The 19,178-nt window shown below is 41.2% G+C and overlaps 1 protein-coding gene across 1 annotated transcript in view; it reads right to left on the bottom strand.

Moving 5' to 3' along the window:
• Window positions 1-2,932: 2,932 nt before the first annotated feature.
• ENTPD7 (ectonucleoside triphosphate diphosphohydrolase 7) overlaps window positions 2,933-19,178 on the bottom strand; it is a 43,703-nt gene continuing 27,457 nt past the window's right edge. Inside the window, exons 8-13 of the mRNA XM_037138996.2 lie at window positions 18,841-18,974; window positions 16,126-16,292; window positions 13,418-13,742; window positions 11,429-11,514; window positions 9,252-9,413; window positions 2,933-7,818 (exon numbers count right to left, since the gene is read on the bottom strand). Of these exons, the coding sequence (XP_036994891.2) occupies window positions 7,587-7,818; window positions 9,252-9,413; window positions 11,429-11,514; window positions 13,418-13,742; window positions 16,126-16,292; window positions 18,841-18,974 (1,106 nt within the window). The 3' untranslated portion in view covers window positions 2,933-7,586. The remainder of the gene's footprint in view (window positions 7,819-9,251; window positions 9,414-11,428; window positions 11,515-13,417; window positions 13,743-16,125; window positions 16,293-18,840; window positions 18,975-19,178) is intronic.

The following is a 19,178-nucleotide window of genomic DNA, read 5'->3' as shown; positions in this document are numbered from 1 at the left end:
CTTCTCATGCGGAAGCAATGAGCTCCCTTTGTGCCGCAACACTGGAGCCATGCGTGGAAGTTGCAGAAGGCTAGTTTTTAGTTTTGTAGAAGGCAAAAGAAAGTTGGACTAAATCAAATGCCCACTGAGGCCAGTCTGGCTGAAACAGTGGCAGACTGTCGAGCAGGTGCCCCCAGCTAACAGGTTAAACTACTGCCTTGTTGCTGCCCTGCATGTCCAGGGTTGTCAGATCTGGTGTTTTAAAGAAGCCTAACATCTAGATTTTTGTGTGAAAGCTCTCAATTAAGTGCTGGTAACTAATTTCAAATTCTTTAGATTATGCAGGTGGAGCACATTTGGGAGCCATAGGTAACCTGAGTTTTGCCCACTTACAGTCTCTGCACTAGATGGTCTCAGTTTCCTTCCAACTCCAGTATTCTGAGAGTTTCAGTGACTCTCTGTACCATTCTTAAGTGGTTCTTAGCAGAACAGAAATGGACACTTTGTCTTTGATTTTGAGAACATCTCAGATCCTGTGACTTAATGCTCTGGCCAGCCCAACTTCTCTCACATTAGAATCTTTAAAAAGCCTAAAGCCCAGGCCACCCAAGACCAAATCAAATTACAATCTCTGGATGCAGTAACAGGCATATTTTTAAGGTCCCTAAATGATTCCAATTACAGACAAGTTTGGGAACCACAGACCTGGGCTCTAATAACCTAATTACCTTAGAAAGTTTTGACCACTTGTTCCCATCCCCTCTGAATCTCCATCCCCACCATATCTCATTAAATCTGCTTTGTTGATCCTGTTAATGGGATATCACCTCTTCTAGACACTCTTTTTAAGGAGAACTTTGGTTACTGGGGTAGGTTCCCTTACCGTTACTCCTCATCCCCAAACTACGGTTGTCCTTAGTTAAGAAGTCAGCAGAGGGCAGTACAATCCAACCCAAAGAACCATGTGCTAATACTACAGTTCCCGCCAACAAAGTAGCAACAAATGAATGAATAAGTTCAAGTTTCAGATGTTTTACTTCATTTTTATTTTATTAAAGATGAATAAGTTTGGAAAAACAGATCGGGTTGCATTTAGCAATGTAACTGTATTATGCCTATCCACAAGCTCCTGGTGCACGGAGATTATCTGAAATGTTTTTTTTGTTTGCATTATTCCCAGCACCAGACACACCAAACAGTGCAGAATGCGTGCAAGATGATTACAGATTGATGCCGCAGACACTGCTTTCAAAATGTCATCCCATACCTAGAAGATTAAGTGAATTTCCTATAATATTTTCAAAGGTCCCTCAACAGTTCTGTCAGCTGTTTTTAAAACATCAAAGGAAATGAAAACACCTGCCTTTCTTAATCAACCCGGAACATTTCTGTCTTTAACCTACAGTGACAAATGATGCACATGTGGCAGGGGGAACGATTAGCTACTGTTGCAAAGACAACAGTGATGATCACGGTACTAGGATAACCAGTGTACCTGCAGCAGTCCTTCTGGTCCTGGAACGAACGGTGGGTTATACATTGGCCTGTGTAACAAATTAACCCATGGCCGGTGTAAGGGAGAATGCCTCCTTCTCTGACATGCCTTGCATATTTTGCTCAGCAATGATTTAACAGTACTTATCAGTGAGAATTACAAGACCTGTTCATCAAAATTATTAATCTGAAGCTTTAGAAAAACTTAACAGTCTTAGTAACCCCCAAAAGTGATGCAATATGGGCAGCCTTTGGTGTTGTAAAGCAAGAAGGGAATGTCTATTGTGGATCATACGGGAAAGATACCTTTGAACACTGCAGTCCATAGCTCAAGGCAGAAACAATGAAGGAGACAAGGCATACAATACACTTCATGGCATCAACTAAAGAGGAATTGTAGTGTAAAAATGTCAAACACAACATAATAATAGAAATACCAGAGATCAAAGTATTTGGGATCCTTGCAGAGAAAGGCTTGTATGAACCTATAAAAAGACGGAGCCTTCAGCACTGGTAGTTGTAACAGGCCAGACTCTGTCTGGCAGTTACTCTGCAGAGGGGCTGCCTGGGACGCACCAGGGCGAGCCCGCAGTGGAGTGGGGCAGAGTGCAGGAGTCGGGCGGCCACCGGGGGGCGTGCGAGTGGCTGCACTGTTCACAAAGAAGCGGCTCAGACGCAGACCTGTCGCCGGGCTTGCCGGAGTCATACACGCATGGCTGTAAACATCCTGTGATTCATAATTGTTTTTCAACTTTGGTTTAAAAAAAATGGCAAGCAATGATTGAATTCATTTTAAAAGTAGAACGCCCTTACAGTACGAGTAATAATTTGATTTTACAAATAAAAGGATCTCCTTACTGCTCAGACTTCTAGAGAAACAAAATGGTCAAAAGAAGTGTTTCTCCTGTCCTTCCAATAAAAGTCCTGAGAAATAATATTAGAGCAAAGGAAGTGCTTGGATGGATAACACTACAAAGGAAGTCTATTACAATATTTTTAAGCCCTCATTTCTTAACAAATATGTTTTGCAACACCAGCGACATCGCCAGTCTGAAAGAGCATGTGGCCCTGTGGCAGGACTCTGAAACCAGCCCAGCGGAAAAGACGGGAGAATTTGAAACATGCACTACTTTTACCTCAATTCTTGATCCCAGCTGACGCTGCATCACACACCACAGCAAAAAGAGAAATTAGATACCAGTTCTGAATCACCTTCAGAAGAAGTTTAGTTTAAAAGAGAAACAGCACTGTTTCTAGAAGGGAGTCTGGAAACTGCCCAAGAATTATAGATCTAGTAGGCAATTTACCTTAAATAGTCTGGGCTGTAACCATCACATGAACTGCTTGGGTGCTGTGCTTAAGGAAATTGTATAAAATTAAGCAAATTGTTTAAAAGACATCTAAAGTTTTGAAGTATTAAATACAGAAGCTAGAATAGATGTAGTGAAAACTTGGTAACTGTTTCTGGCAGTCTTTCATATTTATTCCTAAATACAAGCAAAGCAATCACAAATGAGTATCAGAAGCAGTTACAAAGACTGGGCATGATTAGCTGCAGCCAACTAATTATTACAGTTGAGTCTATCAAAATACAGTTTGTGGGAAGGTTCCGTCCCTGAGCATTTTGTGGCAGCTGTCATTACTGCTGGTGTAGTAACAGCACATATTCCTACTGCTCTGGGGCCCAATTTCAAGGGACCTCTACAGTTCCTTTTAAAATCTCATGTTCTGAAATACACGTATTAATGATAGCCACGGGAAACTCCCTTCCCATCAGGGAATGTCAGGGGTCACGGATAAAGTAGGAGATGACCCTGGGCTCCTGGGCAGCCTGGTCTTCTAAACCAAAGATCAAAATCTTCCTGAAACCGTATCACTTGTCTAGCTTCGCTCCTGCTTTTAGTGCCTTAGGCCAATGGGTCTCCCTTTAGAATTAAAGTCTGCCAGAAACAGCCTAAGTGCCCATCAGTAAATGAATGAATCAAAAAACTGGTACATTTACACAACGGAATACTATGCAGCAGAAAGAAAGAAGGAATTTCTACCTTTGTGACAGCATGGATGGAACTGGAGACAATTATACTAAGTGAAATAAGCCAGTCAGTGAAAGACAAATACCGTATGATCTCACCTATTAGAGGAACCTAACGAACAAAATAAATGAACAATATAGAACCACATGCATGGAAACATGGAACGGACTGACAATGACCAGAGGGCAGGAAGGAGGGGGTAATGGTGTAAAGAAGGGGAAGGGACTAGGCAAATATCATGTATGAATGACCCATGGACATGGACAACAGGGTTGGAACTGACTGTGGGGGTGGGGGTAAGGTGGGCAGAGGAGGGCAAAGGGGAAAAATTGGGATAACTGTAATAGGATAACAACTTTTAAAATGTTTTAAAAAAGGGAACTCACTTTAGGTCGTCTGTCTAGCCACCGTTTTATAGATGAAAAATGAGCCCAAGAGGGCAAGTGACTTGCCTGGAGCACCAGAGCTAGTTAATGGCAAAACCAGGAATAGAACACAAGTCTGTTGTGCACAAAGTCTGATGTTCCTTCCCCTAAATCGTACCACCCACTTGTCTCACTCCTGACAAAAAGCAAACACACAACTGTGAGAACAGGGATGGAGGGCCATCTATTTAGATAACACCTGTGAGAAGTATAAGTTATTTTATTTCAAAAAAGTAAATATGGATGTGAAAATGGTAATGTCTAAAAAAACTAGCTAAGCAATGGGTGGCAGATTCCTACCACCTTTTAATAAGCACTGTCTTTGGAGTTAAAGGAAGCTCTTAGGCTGCAGAAGGGAAAGTCAAAATACTTAAGATGACATTAGAACAAATACAAGTCTATTGATTTTCCTTGACTTAAGAAAATCAATTCAAGGAACTAAGTAACTGAAAGATGGTTATAATTTTGCTTAGATTTAGTTGCAACTTAAGTGAATACAATGCCATATAAATATTACACATATTTTCCTTACATCCTAGTAATAAGAATTCAGAGAAAAGTGCGGGGCTGTGCCATCATAAGACTAATGAAACATTACCCTTAAAGCCAATGACTCTGGTTCTGACATCTGTGACCTGTCTCAGTAATAATGAAAATACTAAACCAGTTCAGTTCAGGTTCATTGTCACTATTATCAGAGTCTGGCTCAGAGGATTCAAAGGAACCGGTGGAATGTGAATTTTACAAAGAACATGATTACAGTCACAGGAGAAGCACTCAAAAGGCAGAAATGCAAATAGAAATATTTTAAAATCTTAAGAAAATGAGGGCTAAAAGAGAGTTAAAAGCAAGACAAACTGACTCTACAAGCAAGAATATTTCATTAACAGAAAATGTATACAGTGGCGCCTCAGTATTCATCGTGAATTCATTCAGAACTCCTGATGAGTGCTGAGCAACCGAAGAATGAGGAAACTTTTTTTTTTTGGTCAAAATGCAACAAGTACAGGGTTTAATGAGTTCTGAAGCTGACAACTGTATATAAGTAATTGCCCCTCACCCACAGCAAGGAATAAATTGCTTCTGTTTCTAGCTAATGAGATTTCATTTAAGTTATTAATTGGGAGTAATGGAGAAGCACTGGAACCAATACTAAGATCATCTATTCAGTTTGTCTGAGGGGTAAAAATTTGATAAAATTTTTATCAAAAGATTTTAATAAAATTTTTATCTGTGATAAAATTGTTTCATATTTTTAAATCATGGAACTCTGAGAAATTTTATTCATGGTAATAAAGACGAGCCTACATCCTATAATAGTAAAATAATATTCAGGATATAGCACACCAAACAAAAAATCAGACTGATCAAATTAAGAATATGAAAAACATTACAGGGAAAAAATGATGAGTAGAGGTATCCTGAATCTCTCAACTGTAAAAAGAACACAGTAATATCAGTCTGCAAGGTCATCAGATTGATGCATAAGACTCTTAACAGAATGTCTGGCACACGAGTGCTTAACAAACGGTGGCTGTTCTGTTACGACCAGGACGAAGAATGACTTCACAGGAGCTTTTGAGTTGGACTGATCACCACCTGCTGTCTGCTACAACTTCATTTTGAGACATGAAAGGTTTAACAGTTAGCCAACTGCGAAGCTTTTGACTAGAGCACTGGCTAGATCTACAAGAAAAATACGAGTAGTATTTGGAAATCAAGGTGAGGAGAAAAGAGTCACCCAAGTAGGCAATGGCGGGCAAAAAAACATATTTTGATATCACGTGTAAGCAGCATTCATAAGGCGAGGCTCACTCACAGAGACAGAAAGATAAGTCAAAGAAAATCAAGGCAATTTAGAAGTCTTAAAATTAATGGAAATTGCTGTGATGAGTCTTAAAAAATATTTCCAAAGGGCACTTTTAGACACTTTGTTCGACCCATCATTAACTAACTTGGAAACAATTCAAGATTTGTTCATTTTCACCTACCAACCAACAGTCCGTATACTCATTTTCCTCTGTTTATTTCTAGGAGGATCTTGAGTTCTTTTACTCCTTCTGCTGCCAATATGAAACTTATATTTTAAGAATTTTATTCCCCCCCTTTAAAGTCAAGGCCCATAACCCTATTTATCTAATTTTACAAATCACAGATGACAAAAAAAGAAAAGCAAGTTCCTTCAACTCTGGGAGCATGTTCCTGGGCAGGACACTCCAGGCTACACATAGGAAGGGGTAAAGTATGAAGAAGATTCTGTGAGGGAAGGGGGGAGTTGATGAACAGGAAATCCTTGTGTGGTTTAAAGGGTAAGTGAGAAGGTGGAGCAAAGCTCCCAAAGGGTCATGGATGGAAATGTAATTATTATAGCTTTTCCTCTCTCCTTGTTAATGGAGATGCTGTTTGGGACTAAGAAATCTCTTAACAAAGGTTCTGAAAATTTCCAAGTGGCTTATTCACAGATTTATCTATTTATTCCAAAGTTTAGAATTTGCTTCTTCTAAGACATTCTAGTTGAAAAATTTTCTATTTCTCAGAAAGACTTAGTAAATAAGAGTTTGGATTTTATTTTGCCTACTATCCTAGAATTGTTCTTTCCTTGAAAGACGACCCACATATTATCTCTTCCCAAACTATATATTGATCTTAGCAGTGAAATAAACAAACTCCTGAATCTTCCTGTATACAGACTCATAGAAACAGGCCTGGAGACTTAGGCTAGGTGAACACACAATACAATACACAGATGATGTGCACCTGAAACCTTTGTAATTTTATTAACCAATATTGCCCCAATCAGTCCATAAAAAAAATAAAAACAGGCCTAGAGGACAATGACCTGGAACCAAACCCAGGGTTCCAGTCCCTACCACAGTCTCTCCACCCTACAAGGCTCAAAAAGAAAAATTAATGCCCAGCTTCTGAGGCACATAGACACAGAAAAATTTTCTATCCTGATCATACAATACATCAGATAAGACTCAGTCAAATCTTCAATGGACCATCCATTTAGAAGGGGTTCTAACCCTTTGAAATCACATACTAACACAAGCAACAGTAAGTCAGGAACCTTGGACCATGTTCATAATGGCTTCTTTGTCAAGGAAGCGAGGAAGTTGTATTATTTTGGTTGCCTGCAAATTCATAACTGTTCCACTGAATTGCAAATTATCTTGGATCTCTTGTAAAGGTTGTGGGTCTCCACATAAATGATATCTCTGTTACAGAGAAAGAAGGGGATGCTGCACTTCCTAGGATGTCTTCGACTTTGTATCAGATGCCCCAAGTTTGGTTTCAGCCCGGCTTCTAGTGTGCCCAATGCCAAATTTCATGCTTTAGCATGGGGAGGAAAGTCTAAATCCTGGGAACACACCAGATCTCCCAGATAAAGGAGCAGATCGATTGGACTAAGGTTGGTCGTCTTTGTTAGCACCAATCTCTCATTATTTAGTTCTTCACAGACTAAGTTACAGCTTCTCATAGATAAGAGGACCTGGAGATTGAGAAGGAATTAAAGAAGATATTAAAGTAGAAGTTCCAAGGCCAAAAATGCACATGGTCAGGCAAAGCAGCATCTGAAGTCAGTACAAGAAAGTGATGAAATCCGATGAGCAGCAGCTCTGGGGTACTCAAGCTTCCATAGCCCTTGCCCAGCTCATGGCTCCACCTGTACCCCCATCATGGGCACCACCTCTTCAATCCACAGCAAGTTCAATGGAGCTGAGGCTCGAGTTTGTCGATGGTGAATTCGGCGCAGCCGCAGAAGGTACAGGATGATGGCCAATAGCACCACCAGGATACAGGCAAAGAAGAGACAGTGGTTGTAGACAAAAGAGAGACGGAACCAGCTACTATGGGCCTGCCGGACACCTTCCTGCCGTAGATCCCTAGGGAACAGTTTGAAGGTGAAAAGAAATGTTAGTTTCAGAGAGAAACCTTTGCGCTGATTTAAAAGGCCCAGCGATAGTCCATTTATTCCGTTCATGCAAACATTCTATGACACCAGCTCCATAGAGCTAGCAAAGCTGAAACATGTCCCCAGCCCCAGGGCTGCCATGTGATTCTTCCTGTACCTTTCTTTCCAAGCCTGAAGGGGAAGCCTCACAGGCTTACTACACCCTCCAGAATCTGGGGACAAATCAGAAGTCAAAAAATTGAACAGTTAGGCAAGGCTGGTCATCTGTCACATTAGTCTTAAGAGTGGCCCCATAACACTCTGGCCTATATATGGTTTGTAAATAAAAGTACTAGTGAGAACAGGTGGCCCCTGAATTCAATAAAAAAATCAGAGTATGTATAAATCTTTTTTTAAGAGTTGCTATGCTTTTTGAGGATTTAGGTTATGGCTAAAGAAAGCTGGCACCTGATCAATTCTATTGTAGCCTGCACAAAAGTGAAGAGGCATGTAAAGCTAAGTGCAGTGGTCTGCCTGCCTAGAACAGAAGCCTCTCTCTGGTAGTCTGGATACCAGATCGGTTTCTGTTTGGTGTGACCTGCAAGTGTTTTGTTGTGTTTTTAATGTGACTCTCCAAACTGAAAGACTGCAGATGAAATACAGACTCCTGGCTTCTCCTGGCAAATGAGAACAGGCGATGCTGGGATAGCACTTTCACAGCCGTCAGCTGTGGGAGGGCACACACTCCGCTTCCCCACTTCTCTGACTTCTATCACCTGCAGGCTTCTGACAGCACGGAGTGTAGTAAAACAGGCACCCCCCCAAAAAAATAAGAATTCATTTTACTTTACCAGAAATAATCCAGGGGAGAGAATACCTAAAGATTATCCCAAACATCTTGTGATTCTCACAGCAAGACATCAGGCTACCATTGCTGGATGCAAATACCGCCCTAGGAGCACCTCACGCCCTTTGCTCAAATCTCGGCCCACCAGAAGCCCTCCAAGGCAAGGACACCACCTCTGGAGGGGTGCTCGCCATCAGGAGAGATGGCTCCACACAGAGAGCCTAGCGCATTTCCCCAGTCACATAGGTTTTCCAGGGTAAATTAACAATGGATGACATTTTAGTTTATCAGTCAGTATCTTGGAAGTAGTTAGTGAGAGTTCAATCTTAAAGGTTTATTTGTTGTGGATCAACAAATAAAACTGAATTTACAAAATTTCAAAGCTAAGTAACAGACTCCAGACCCATAATGCTCAACCTTCTTTCTGTTTCAACATGCCTGGTTAGTAATGACAGTTCACCTGGTAGTAATAAAGGGAATTGTTTGCTTGCTTGTTTTCGGGTTATTGCTTAAGAAACCTATTCTGAGACACTATCATGGTCGGAGCTCAAGATGCCGGCTTGGTCAGTCCACCTTACCTGAGCGGTAGGAATCGTGTCTTATACAGAATGGCTCCCAGTGTCCACTGAACCTCTCGGTCGTATACCAGCTGGGCTGTCTGTAGGTTTGGGTAGTCATAAGGAAAGTGGAATCCTTCATGAAGAACTTGGTACATCCAAGCTGATTTAAAACACTGGTATCTGTGTGACAAAGAATAAATAATTTAAAAATGTTTAAAGATTTAGAAAAAATTTTTTAATTAATGCTTTCCTTTGTGTACTCCTACTGGATGTCAAAAAATTCTCTACCAGCTTTACCTCCCTCACCTCTAGGGGGAGGTGTCTACTTTTGAGTCTACTTTATCTTAACATTTACTATGTATGTGAGGAGCACCTTTATGCAGTAAAAATATTATGGCAATATTTTCTTTCCTTTTTTAAAAAGAGATCTTATTTTCAGAGAATATGCTGGAATATCTACATATGTAATTATAAAGTATAGGATTTTTTCCAGTTTTTATAAAACTGTTCAAGTACAGTTGTCTCCATTTTTCCCCCCACCAGTCCCCTCCACCCTACCCATCCCCACCTCCCACCTTCAATCCTACCACCTTTGGGTTTGTCCACGTGTCCTTTATACGTTTTCCTTAACAACCATTCCCCTTTTCTCCCAATATTCCCTCCTTCCTCCCCTCTGGTTACTGTCAGTTTTTTATTTCAATGTTTCTGGTTATATTTTGCTTGTTTGTTTTATTGATTCTACTTGATAGGTTCTACTTATAGGTGAGATCATAAGGTATTTGTCTTTCACCTCCTGATTTATTTCACTTAGCATAATGCTCTTCAGTTCCATCTGTGCTCTTGCAAAGGGTAGGACCTCCTTTCTCTCTGCTGCGTATTCCATTATGTAAATGTACCATAGTGTTTTGATCCACTCATTCACTGATGAGCACTTATGTTGCTTCCAGTGCTCAGCTACTGTAAATTGTGCTGCTATGGACATTGGGATACATTGGTTCTTTTGAATTGCTTTTTCAGGATTCTTAGGATATAATCCCAGCAATGGACTTACCGAGTCAAAAGGCAGTTCCATTTTTAGTTTTCTGAGGAAATTCCTTACTGTTTTCCACAGTGGCTGCACCAGTCTGCATTTCCACCAACAGTGCAGTAGGGTTCCCTTTTCTCCACAACCTCTCCAACACTTGTTTTTTGTTAACTTGGTTATGATGGCCACTCTGACCCATGTGAAATGGTATCTCATTGTGGTTTTAATTTGCATCTCTCTGATTGCTAGTCATGCTGAGCATCCTTTCATATGTCTCTGGGCCCTCTGTATGTCCTCCTTGGAGAAGTGTCTGTTCAGGTCCTTTGCCCATTTTTTTCATTGTTTTTTTTTTTGTCTTCCTGGAATTGGGTTGTGTGAGTTCTTTATATAATTTGGTGATCAAACCCTTGTTTGAGGTATCATTTGCAAATATATTTTCCCATACAGTTGGTTCCCTTTTCATTTTGCTTATGTTTTCTTTAGCTATGCAGAAACTTTTTATTTTGATGAAGCCCCATTTGTTTATTCTTATCTTTATGTCCCTTGCTCTAAGGGACATATGGGTGAAAATATTTTTACATGGAATATCTGAGATTTCCTGCCTACGTTCTCCTTTAGGCGAAGTCTGGGATTTGCTTCAAAAGAACCCAGTTATGATCAGAGGGGGTCGTGGGTGGGAAAACAGATGAGACATGACTGGCCAGGACCACTGTTGACAACTGTTAGCAGGGAAGCTGGCTGATAGGTCCACAGAAGTTCATTATTTTTATGTTTTCAAATTTTTAAACTAAAATGTTTATAAAACAGGAGGACAAATGAACCAAACTGACAAATACTGATATCTGTTGAAGCTGAGTGATAGTTACATGAGTGTTTATGTTATTTCTACTTTTCTGCATGTTTGATATTTTAATGAAAAGTTTGTTGTTTTTTTTTAAATACCACCACTTTTGATTTCAAGCCACTTGGAGAGAACTCTGAAACCACTGGTTTCCTTTGGCTTCACTAAAATAGGCTCCCTATTTGGCCCCTAGCATTCAGAAAAATCAAAATCTGATATAATCAAATTCTCATTCCACGTGAAACCCAATCTGTGCCATCGCTTGTTCCCCTCCTTACACTATACCTACATTTTAAGGTCACATCTAAGGGGGAAAAGGAAGTAACTTACTTGAGTCGATGCTCATCTGCATGTGGTGAATAAAGGCCATTCCTGAATCTCTGAGTCAGTACTGACCAAGTCATGCTGCAGTAATCCTGGGAAAACCAGAGAGAAAAAGTGCAACATGAAATTGGAGGCAAACTCTGTAACTTCCTCCAGAGTCACAACCGTTCCATTTCTAAAGTGACCTGAGGGCTACTAGTGGACAAAGGAAAACAGACATGTCATATTCGTTCGCTCAGTACTATGTCGTGTGCTGTGCAAGGCAAGTCCCAGACCCTGGGCTTCTGCGAGCGTTGAGTGGACTGGAAATACTCCTTTTTACTCCTAGTACCTCCAAGTCCAGTACGAAGCCAGCCTGAGATGACTCCTAAGCCTCCTAGGCTGCAAAGACAGGTAAGTTTAGGACCAGGAGTATCAACTTCAAAATCCAAAGACAGCTTCACTCCACTCTACAAAGGCCCAACACGAGCAGGTGAAGCAGATGGAACAGAATGGCCCAAAACCTGGCACTGGCCTGCCTCCAAGTGGTAATTCTCACCAAAGGAATCATTCCTTTCAGTTTTTTCGGTAAACTAGCAAGCATTTCCTGAATGTCCACTATGTGCCAGGTGCTGTTCCACACGCCAGGGGATACCAGCAGTAAATACAACAAAGATTTCTGTTGAGTTTTCTCCATTTCTCGGAAGCCTATGTTCTAGTGGTGGGGACAGAGGATAACCAAATAGACACATATACAAATGCATACAGTGTGTGTTAAATGACCTAAATGCTCACAGGAAAATAAAGCAGGAAAAGGAAAGAGGTAAGAATGGGGAAGGCTCCAATTTTGGGTAGCATGGCCAGGGAAGGAGTCCCTGGAAAGATAAAATAAGAGTCAAAGTGAAAAAAAATAAGGAAAGGAAATCATTTACCTGGGAAAGAGAACATATTAAGCCCCTACCAACTCAAGCAAGCAATAATTTGAGCTCTTTGGTATTCAAGGGAGTAGAATTTGAAGAAGTTTTACAATGAGAGAAAGATTCAAGCCATGAACAATCAGGGAGCCCGGGACACAGGAAAAGGAAAAGGAGTTTGAGGGTATTCCTGGAGGCTGGGGAGGAAAAAGCAAACATAAGCCCGGTTTTCCTCAATATTCCCCAGGGACTGCCTTCAGGGAACAGAACAGTACACGCTGCAGAATTACTCCACTGGAAGTCTCCCACCAAGAGACCCGAGAGAATTATAAGAAAGCAAAGAATAAAAAATTCAAGAGAACAGATTCTTCCTGTAAGTTTCTCTGATAAAAGAGAGAGATCAGCTAGATATACACAGAAGTTCAAAGTGATAAATCTAAATTGAAGGAGGATCTATAGAAGGCTAGTTGAACTTTCACCTGTCCAGGTAACTAATGATTTAAGCCTATAGGATACTTAAGTCTTATATATGCTCAAAATAAATGTTTACTTCTTCTGCATTTTAAATTAAAAAAATTCTTCCACCATCAGTGCACATTTTTTGCATCTTTCTCCTATTCTTAGTGATCCTCTACTACTCCAACTTTTAAACAGCTCAAACCAAGACAATGAAAATGGACTCAGCCACCTGTGTGACATCATCTCCAAAAGCACAGTACAACTGGAGACACCAGCAAGGGGAAAACCCTCTGCAGGTGACACTACTTGGCCATAAACATGAAACAGGACGGTTGGTAAGCTGGAGGAAAAACTACTAGTTGTCACAACAATGTTAGACCTGGGTGACACTGTGGGTGACAGGACACCCTTTGGGAAAGCTAAGCTTAATTCACTGAAGGCAGTATAGCATAGCAGGTCCCTTAAGTTCTCTAAGTACTGTATTTCCTCATCTGTAAAACGTGAGCTGATACAGCTGTTGCGAAGAGTCAAGTGAAACCATGCACGCAAAGAGCATGAAACCATGCTCTTTGCACAGCACCTCGTTAGGCATCTAATAAATAGCCACTGATGGCATGAGTCATCCTTCTTATTAATAATTTACCTGCGCAGCCTTGGCAAATGTTGGCCCATGGTAGCGGCCACCGATGCGCAACACGTCCTCTGTACAGTAAAAAAACTCGGAGAAACCATAGAACTCGCTGTTGTTGAAGTCGATTGGAGATTGGTAGATGCCATTCAGTGAGGCCTGGCTGGTGTTGGGGCGGGCAAGCAGGGGGCTCAGCTTTGCCCCACAAGTCACCCAGTCTCCCTTTCCACGGACATGCAGGACCTGGTTGTTCCTCTCCACCACATCGGTGAGTCCCACAGGCAGGCAAGGATCCAGAAATGGACTGTCAGTACTCAGACCTGTCTTCTCGCCCAGCAACCTATCAAATGTCGAGAACAAAAACATATCAACTACTGTGCTCCACCTACTCTAAGAAACGCCTGATGGAAGCAACCCCGTCTAAGAATGTGCTTCACAGACACCTTGTAATTGTTTTACATGATACCCCTAGAAACAAGGGTGGAGCATGACCATGTAGTTGAGTCATATATACATTTAACTTAAGCAAATTCAATCTAGCAAAAAAGAAAAAGAGAAATATGGCAGTGGTCAATTTTGTTCAACCTTTTAGTCAACGTGTATATTTCTCAGTGCAAGGTACAGTTGGAGATGTGAATTAGCTATTCTGTATCAGGGCTTTATTCACACTTGCCTCTTAAAAGTGCAAAGCTCTCACCCCGCTAATTGTGGTTCTAATGTTTAAAATAATGACTGGGAGGAGACGAAGTGGGAAGGGCTGGAGGCATCTCCTGAGGAGGGGATGTGGCCTGGGTGCAGTGTCAAAAGCCCAGGGAGGTGCGCGCCCTGGCTCTGACGTGCGAGGGAGGGGACAGGTTTGAGTCCCACCACAGCCATCACACAGCTCTGGGAGTACAAGTGTGCACTAGCCTAGCAACAGTACTCCCATTCTTAAAGAGACTGACGTGCAGACCTTGCCAAGAGCGAAAGTTAACTGGAGATCAAGTAGCGTTGCCAATTGCAGTTAACCGTGCCTCAGTTCCTAAAGAGACGGACACTGAAGAGTGGACTTCCTGGGATGAGGCTGCACACGCGAGGACAAAGACTGAAGAAGGGAATGGGGGTGTAGCAACACGAACAAATGCTGGGGCACACCAGGACCTGTTTAAAGGAGGTGACAGCAGCTATAAGGAAAACTTAGAAAATTATCATTAAGAGAGAACCAGTTTTGACATCTCAGGAAGCACAGGTTTCTCTAGTAGATCAGCAGCTACGTGAGATGAGCAGCCATGCTTCTGAATTACGTGACTTACATACATGGCAGGAACATGCAGATGCCCGGGAAGAAGAAGGCATAGCCTGGCAAGGTCTGAGGCTGCAGAAAACAGCAGCCAGAGAAAAAAGAGCAGCAGAACAATAAAGGAAGAAAATGGAAAAGGGAGCAGAGTGGCTAATGAAGAAGGAACAAAACTAAGTTGGTGTGAAACTTTCACAATAATAGTTTGGACGTCAGTGTCAGCAGGAGGGGTCTGAGCCCCACAATCCAAGCAACACTTGTATGGATTTGAGAGCCTTTTCAAATACAAACACACTGCCCAATTTTAATGCATTTACCAATTATCCAGGATAACAGGATTCTCCCAAAAGTTCTTAAACTCTTCCTTACAAAAACAAAAAAGACTTATGAGACAGTATTTTTTTTACATGGTCCCAACAAAGGATAATTGAGTTCTGTGGAGAACTGGGATATACCAGCACCCCTACCAATGGGATATAGCAATAACTTTTCAAACTAGTGTTTCTAGCTAAACAAATGGGGTAAATAATTGTAGGGTAGAAAGAACTCAACCATCTATTATGTTTTCCTTCAATATACATGATGATAAAATAATTTTAAATACTAAAAAAAACCCACAACTGTTTATACATTATGGTCTGCTTTATCTGATACTCAAATTTAAAAAAATCAGTGATCTGGTCCATGCTGGAGGAAAAACTGGTGATTCTGAAATTAATGATAGAACAATTTAAAAATTAATTTTGCCCTGGCCACTGTGGCTCAGTTGGTTGGAGCATTATCCCATAAACTGAAAGGATGCAGGTTTGATTCCAGGTCAGGGCACATGCCTAGGTTGTAGGTTGGATTCCCAGTCAGGATATGTGCAAGAAGCAACAGACTGATGTTTCTTTCTCACGTCAGTGTTCCTCTACTGCTCTCTTTCCCTCCTATCCCCTCCCTCTAAATCAATTAGCATGTCCTTGAGTGAGGATTTTTTAAAAAAGGATAATTTTGACTACATGCTTTTTACCCTTTAAGTGCACTATGGAACATAACTCCTGCGTAACATGCAATTCCACTCTACTAATAATTCAATTCAACAAGCCTGTCACAAGCACTTCCATGCAGAAGGAACTGCTAGAGTCTACATTATACTGCACATTTAAAATTGACAATTTAACTAACCTCACCTAATGCTGCGACATCTGAAGTGAGACACAGCAAGCGGTCACCACGGGAAGCCACTATACATTTTTATGAATTCTAATAACAAAGATTAGAACACACTCTCATCTCGGTCAGCTAATGGAGGGTCTCCAGGAGATGCTCCCCCGTTGGCAGGGCTGGTCAGAAGAAGAAAGTAAGGATGTGCCTTAGTAGAACATGAATATTTCCAATATCTGAAACCTGACAATAGAATTCCTGGAATTCTATTCCAGAAGCACAGATCCCATGTCAAACGTACCTGTTTTTGTTAACAGTTTCATTCAGCACAAGGTCTTCATAGCGCTGTCGGGCAAAGTTGCCCCCAAAACCCAGAAAGGTGGTGACGTAAACCCTATACACGTGTTTGGTGTGTTGCACATCACAACCCAGGTTGAACTCAGCCAGCAGGATCTTTGCAGCGTCTTCCTGTAACACCACACAAAGAGAAAAAAGGGAATTTCAGTTTAGGTCAATTTCTAGAAAGCTAGGACATTGCTAATACACTAGGCTTCATTCCTTATGACTACTCTTTAAAATATCTTGTGGCATTCTTTCATCCTCATAGCATTATTTTAAACAAAAACCTAAAATGGCAAGACTGTAAAAAAGCATAAATCAGAAGCTGAACATCAAAGTGAAGACCAAAACACTATTTGCAGTTTTACAGAAGGCAGAATCATTACAGATATTGCATTTTCTCACATGTGTGGTACTTTTCTCATTGTCCAGTTCACCAAAATGGGAATGTACTGTTTTTATAATTAGAATTTTTTAAATCTTTGATAAAAATGAATTAAAAGAATTTGGGAGATCATCATGAGCTCTATTCTATGACCTTTTCTAAAACGATTCGAGACGTCATAATGTTCCCTGTGACAGATCTGAAATTAGAAAGTTCAATTTTATCGTACCTCCAATACAGATGTATTCTCTCTCTTTCTATTTTATTTTTAACTGGTAATGAATAAAAGGTTTCTTTTTGGAGTGATGAAAACATTCTGGAACTCAACAATGGTGGTTGTGTAATTTTATGAATGTGTATAATTTTATGAATTGTACAAAAATACATTAGACATTTAGGGTTAAGTTTTAGAAGTGCTATTGTGTTATGCTTCATTGTTTTTACCTTTTTTTTATCAAGCACTAAGATTCATCTTTATGATCCATTATACTGTTGTGTGTACGACCATTTGTTTTTCGAGAGTCCATTTCTGTATCAGTGCTGCTTTCTAAATCTGCACACACAAAATGCCCTTGTGGGACATGTAGACATTTAGATATTTCAAACTCCGCACACCTAAAACTGAACTCATTGGTTGTAGGACTTCAGCTGGAAACCAAACAGACACTCTCACCCAAACCACCTGGACATCCTGGTTTGCCCAGCATCAAGCCTGCCCTTTCCCCTGCGGTCTCTCTCAGTGACTGGGCTCCTCCCACTGCCAGTTAGCTCTCTGAGCTGGACCCCTGGAATTACTGGCCAACCCCCCACCCCCACCTTACCCATACCACCACATTACACTGGTTTTTCACTCCAAAATATCCTAAATTTGTCCCTTTCTTTCCATTTCCACTTCCATTGTCTAGTTCAGCCTCTTATCACTTTTCAACCAAGGTTCCCTGACCTACATTTCTCTCTCTAACACCAACATTATTTTCCTAAAAAATACATAGACTGGATCACAGCCATACAATTAACATAGCCACAAAGTTCAGAGCTGGGAAGGCCCTTCGGGTCTTAATTACTTCATAGATGATGAAACTGAGGCCCATATGAATGCCCTGCTCAAAACCTTTGCTGGTTCCCCACTACCTGTAGATATGAAAGCCGAATCCCAGCATGGGACCCCAGACTCCTCCTCATGATTTAACTTCATCTTATCTCCCTGGCCTCACCTTTTATCACAACTGCAAATCCTATGCTTCAACAGGCTATTCCCTGGATATTCTGGGTGCTTTGCTTTGTCTGTGCCTTTGTGCATTTTGTTCGCTCTGTGCAGATGGCCTTCCTCCAACCTCCACTATGCAAAATCCTATCATCACCGGAGGCCCAGGAAAATGGGAAATGGTGGAAGCTGGCATGACTCCTATTCCAGCCTTGCAAATGCAGTCGACCCTGCCAGTGCACACACTGCCACAGCTTTGTTTAGACCAGAGGTTCTCAGCCAGGGTGATGTTGTAACCCCAAGAGACATTTGGCAACATGTAGAGACACTTTTGTTAAAACTGAGAGTTTGGGGTGGGCAGTGTTACTAGCATCTAGTAGAGGCCAGGGATGCTGCTAAACGTGATACGAGGCACAGGACAGTCCCTACAACAAAGATTCATCCAGGCCAACAAGTCAACAGTGCCAAGAAACCCTGGCTTACGTCGAACCCCAGCACTGTCATGGCTGGCCTGTTACTGTAGGTGTCTCCACTGATAGATTACAAGCTTTGGGGACCAGTGTAACATGTCTCGTTCCCAACACGTAACAGGTGCTCACAAGTGTCTGTATTTTTTTCCCTCTCTCTGATAAAATATCCCCCTCAAAGTGCATTCTTTACATTCTAGTCAGGTAAGGGGTTTGTAAGAATGGAATCTTTGGTAAGAAAAAGGGAATAAACTTAACAAACAAGTATGCATCAAATACTATGCTCTGGGATTTAGATGTATTGCCATGTTTAATTCTCAGGCAACCCAGGAATATAGGTAGTATATTTATAATTGCCAAAATGTATTAAACATTTATTATATGCTTGGCATTTTGCTTAGTACTTTATACACTTGGTATTTCATCCTCACAACTTTGTGAAATAAAGACTATTATTATTCTCTTTCTACATACAAGGAAACTGATGCTCAGAGAGATGGCATAAGCTGGCAAGTACTGAACAAGTATTTGTACCCAGGCAAGTTGGTCTCTAGCCAAAGACAGTGCCCTTCTTTTTTAAATACTGGCATCCCTGGCGACTCTCCCTAAAGGGTGAAATACCTCTTTTGGAGGAAGGACAGAGGCTGAGGTAGGAACTTCATAAGCAATCTGAAGAGAGGCTCCCCCCATATCCAGGATCCCCACTGTCCTCCTGCGTCCTGCTGCCAGCTCCTGGGGAGCTCCAGCATCGGATTCTGAGACAAACGGGAACAGAAGGGGTCCAGTCATTTAAAACCAAGATTAGGTCAAAAAGGAAAAAAACAAAAGACAGCAACACCTTAAAAAATTGAAAGTGAACAGAAAGAAATTAACTGTGTATTACACTGAGAATTATTTCAAGTGACTTAAAACATGGTATTTTGATAATATTCCTTGTAGAATATATTTAATGACAAAAG

Source organism: Artibeus jamaicensis, unplaced genomic scaffold (genome assembly GCF_021234435.1).
Source record: "Artibeus jamaicensis isolate MK-2021 breed Jamaican fruit bat unplaced genomic scaffold, CSHL_Jam_final contig_252, whole genome shotgun sequence".
In the NCBI taxonomy this organism is placed as follows: domain Eukaryota; kingdom Metazoa; phylum Chordata; class Mammalia; order Chiroptera; family Phyllostomidae; genus Artibeus; species Artibeus jamaicensis.
Note: the sequence above shows the minus strand (reverse complement) of the source record. Positions and strands in the feature narration are given on the sequence as shown.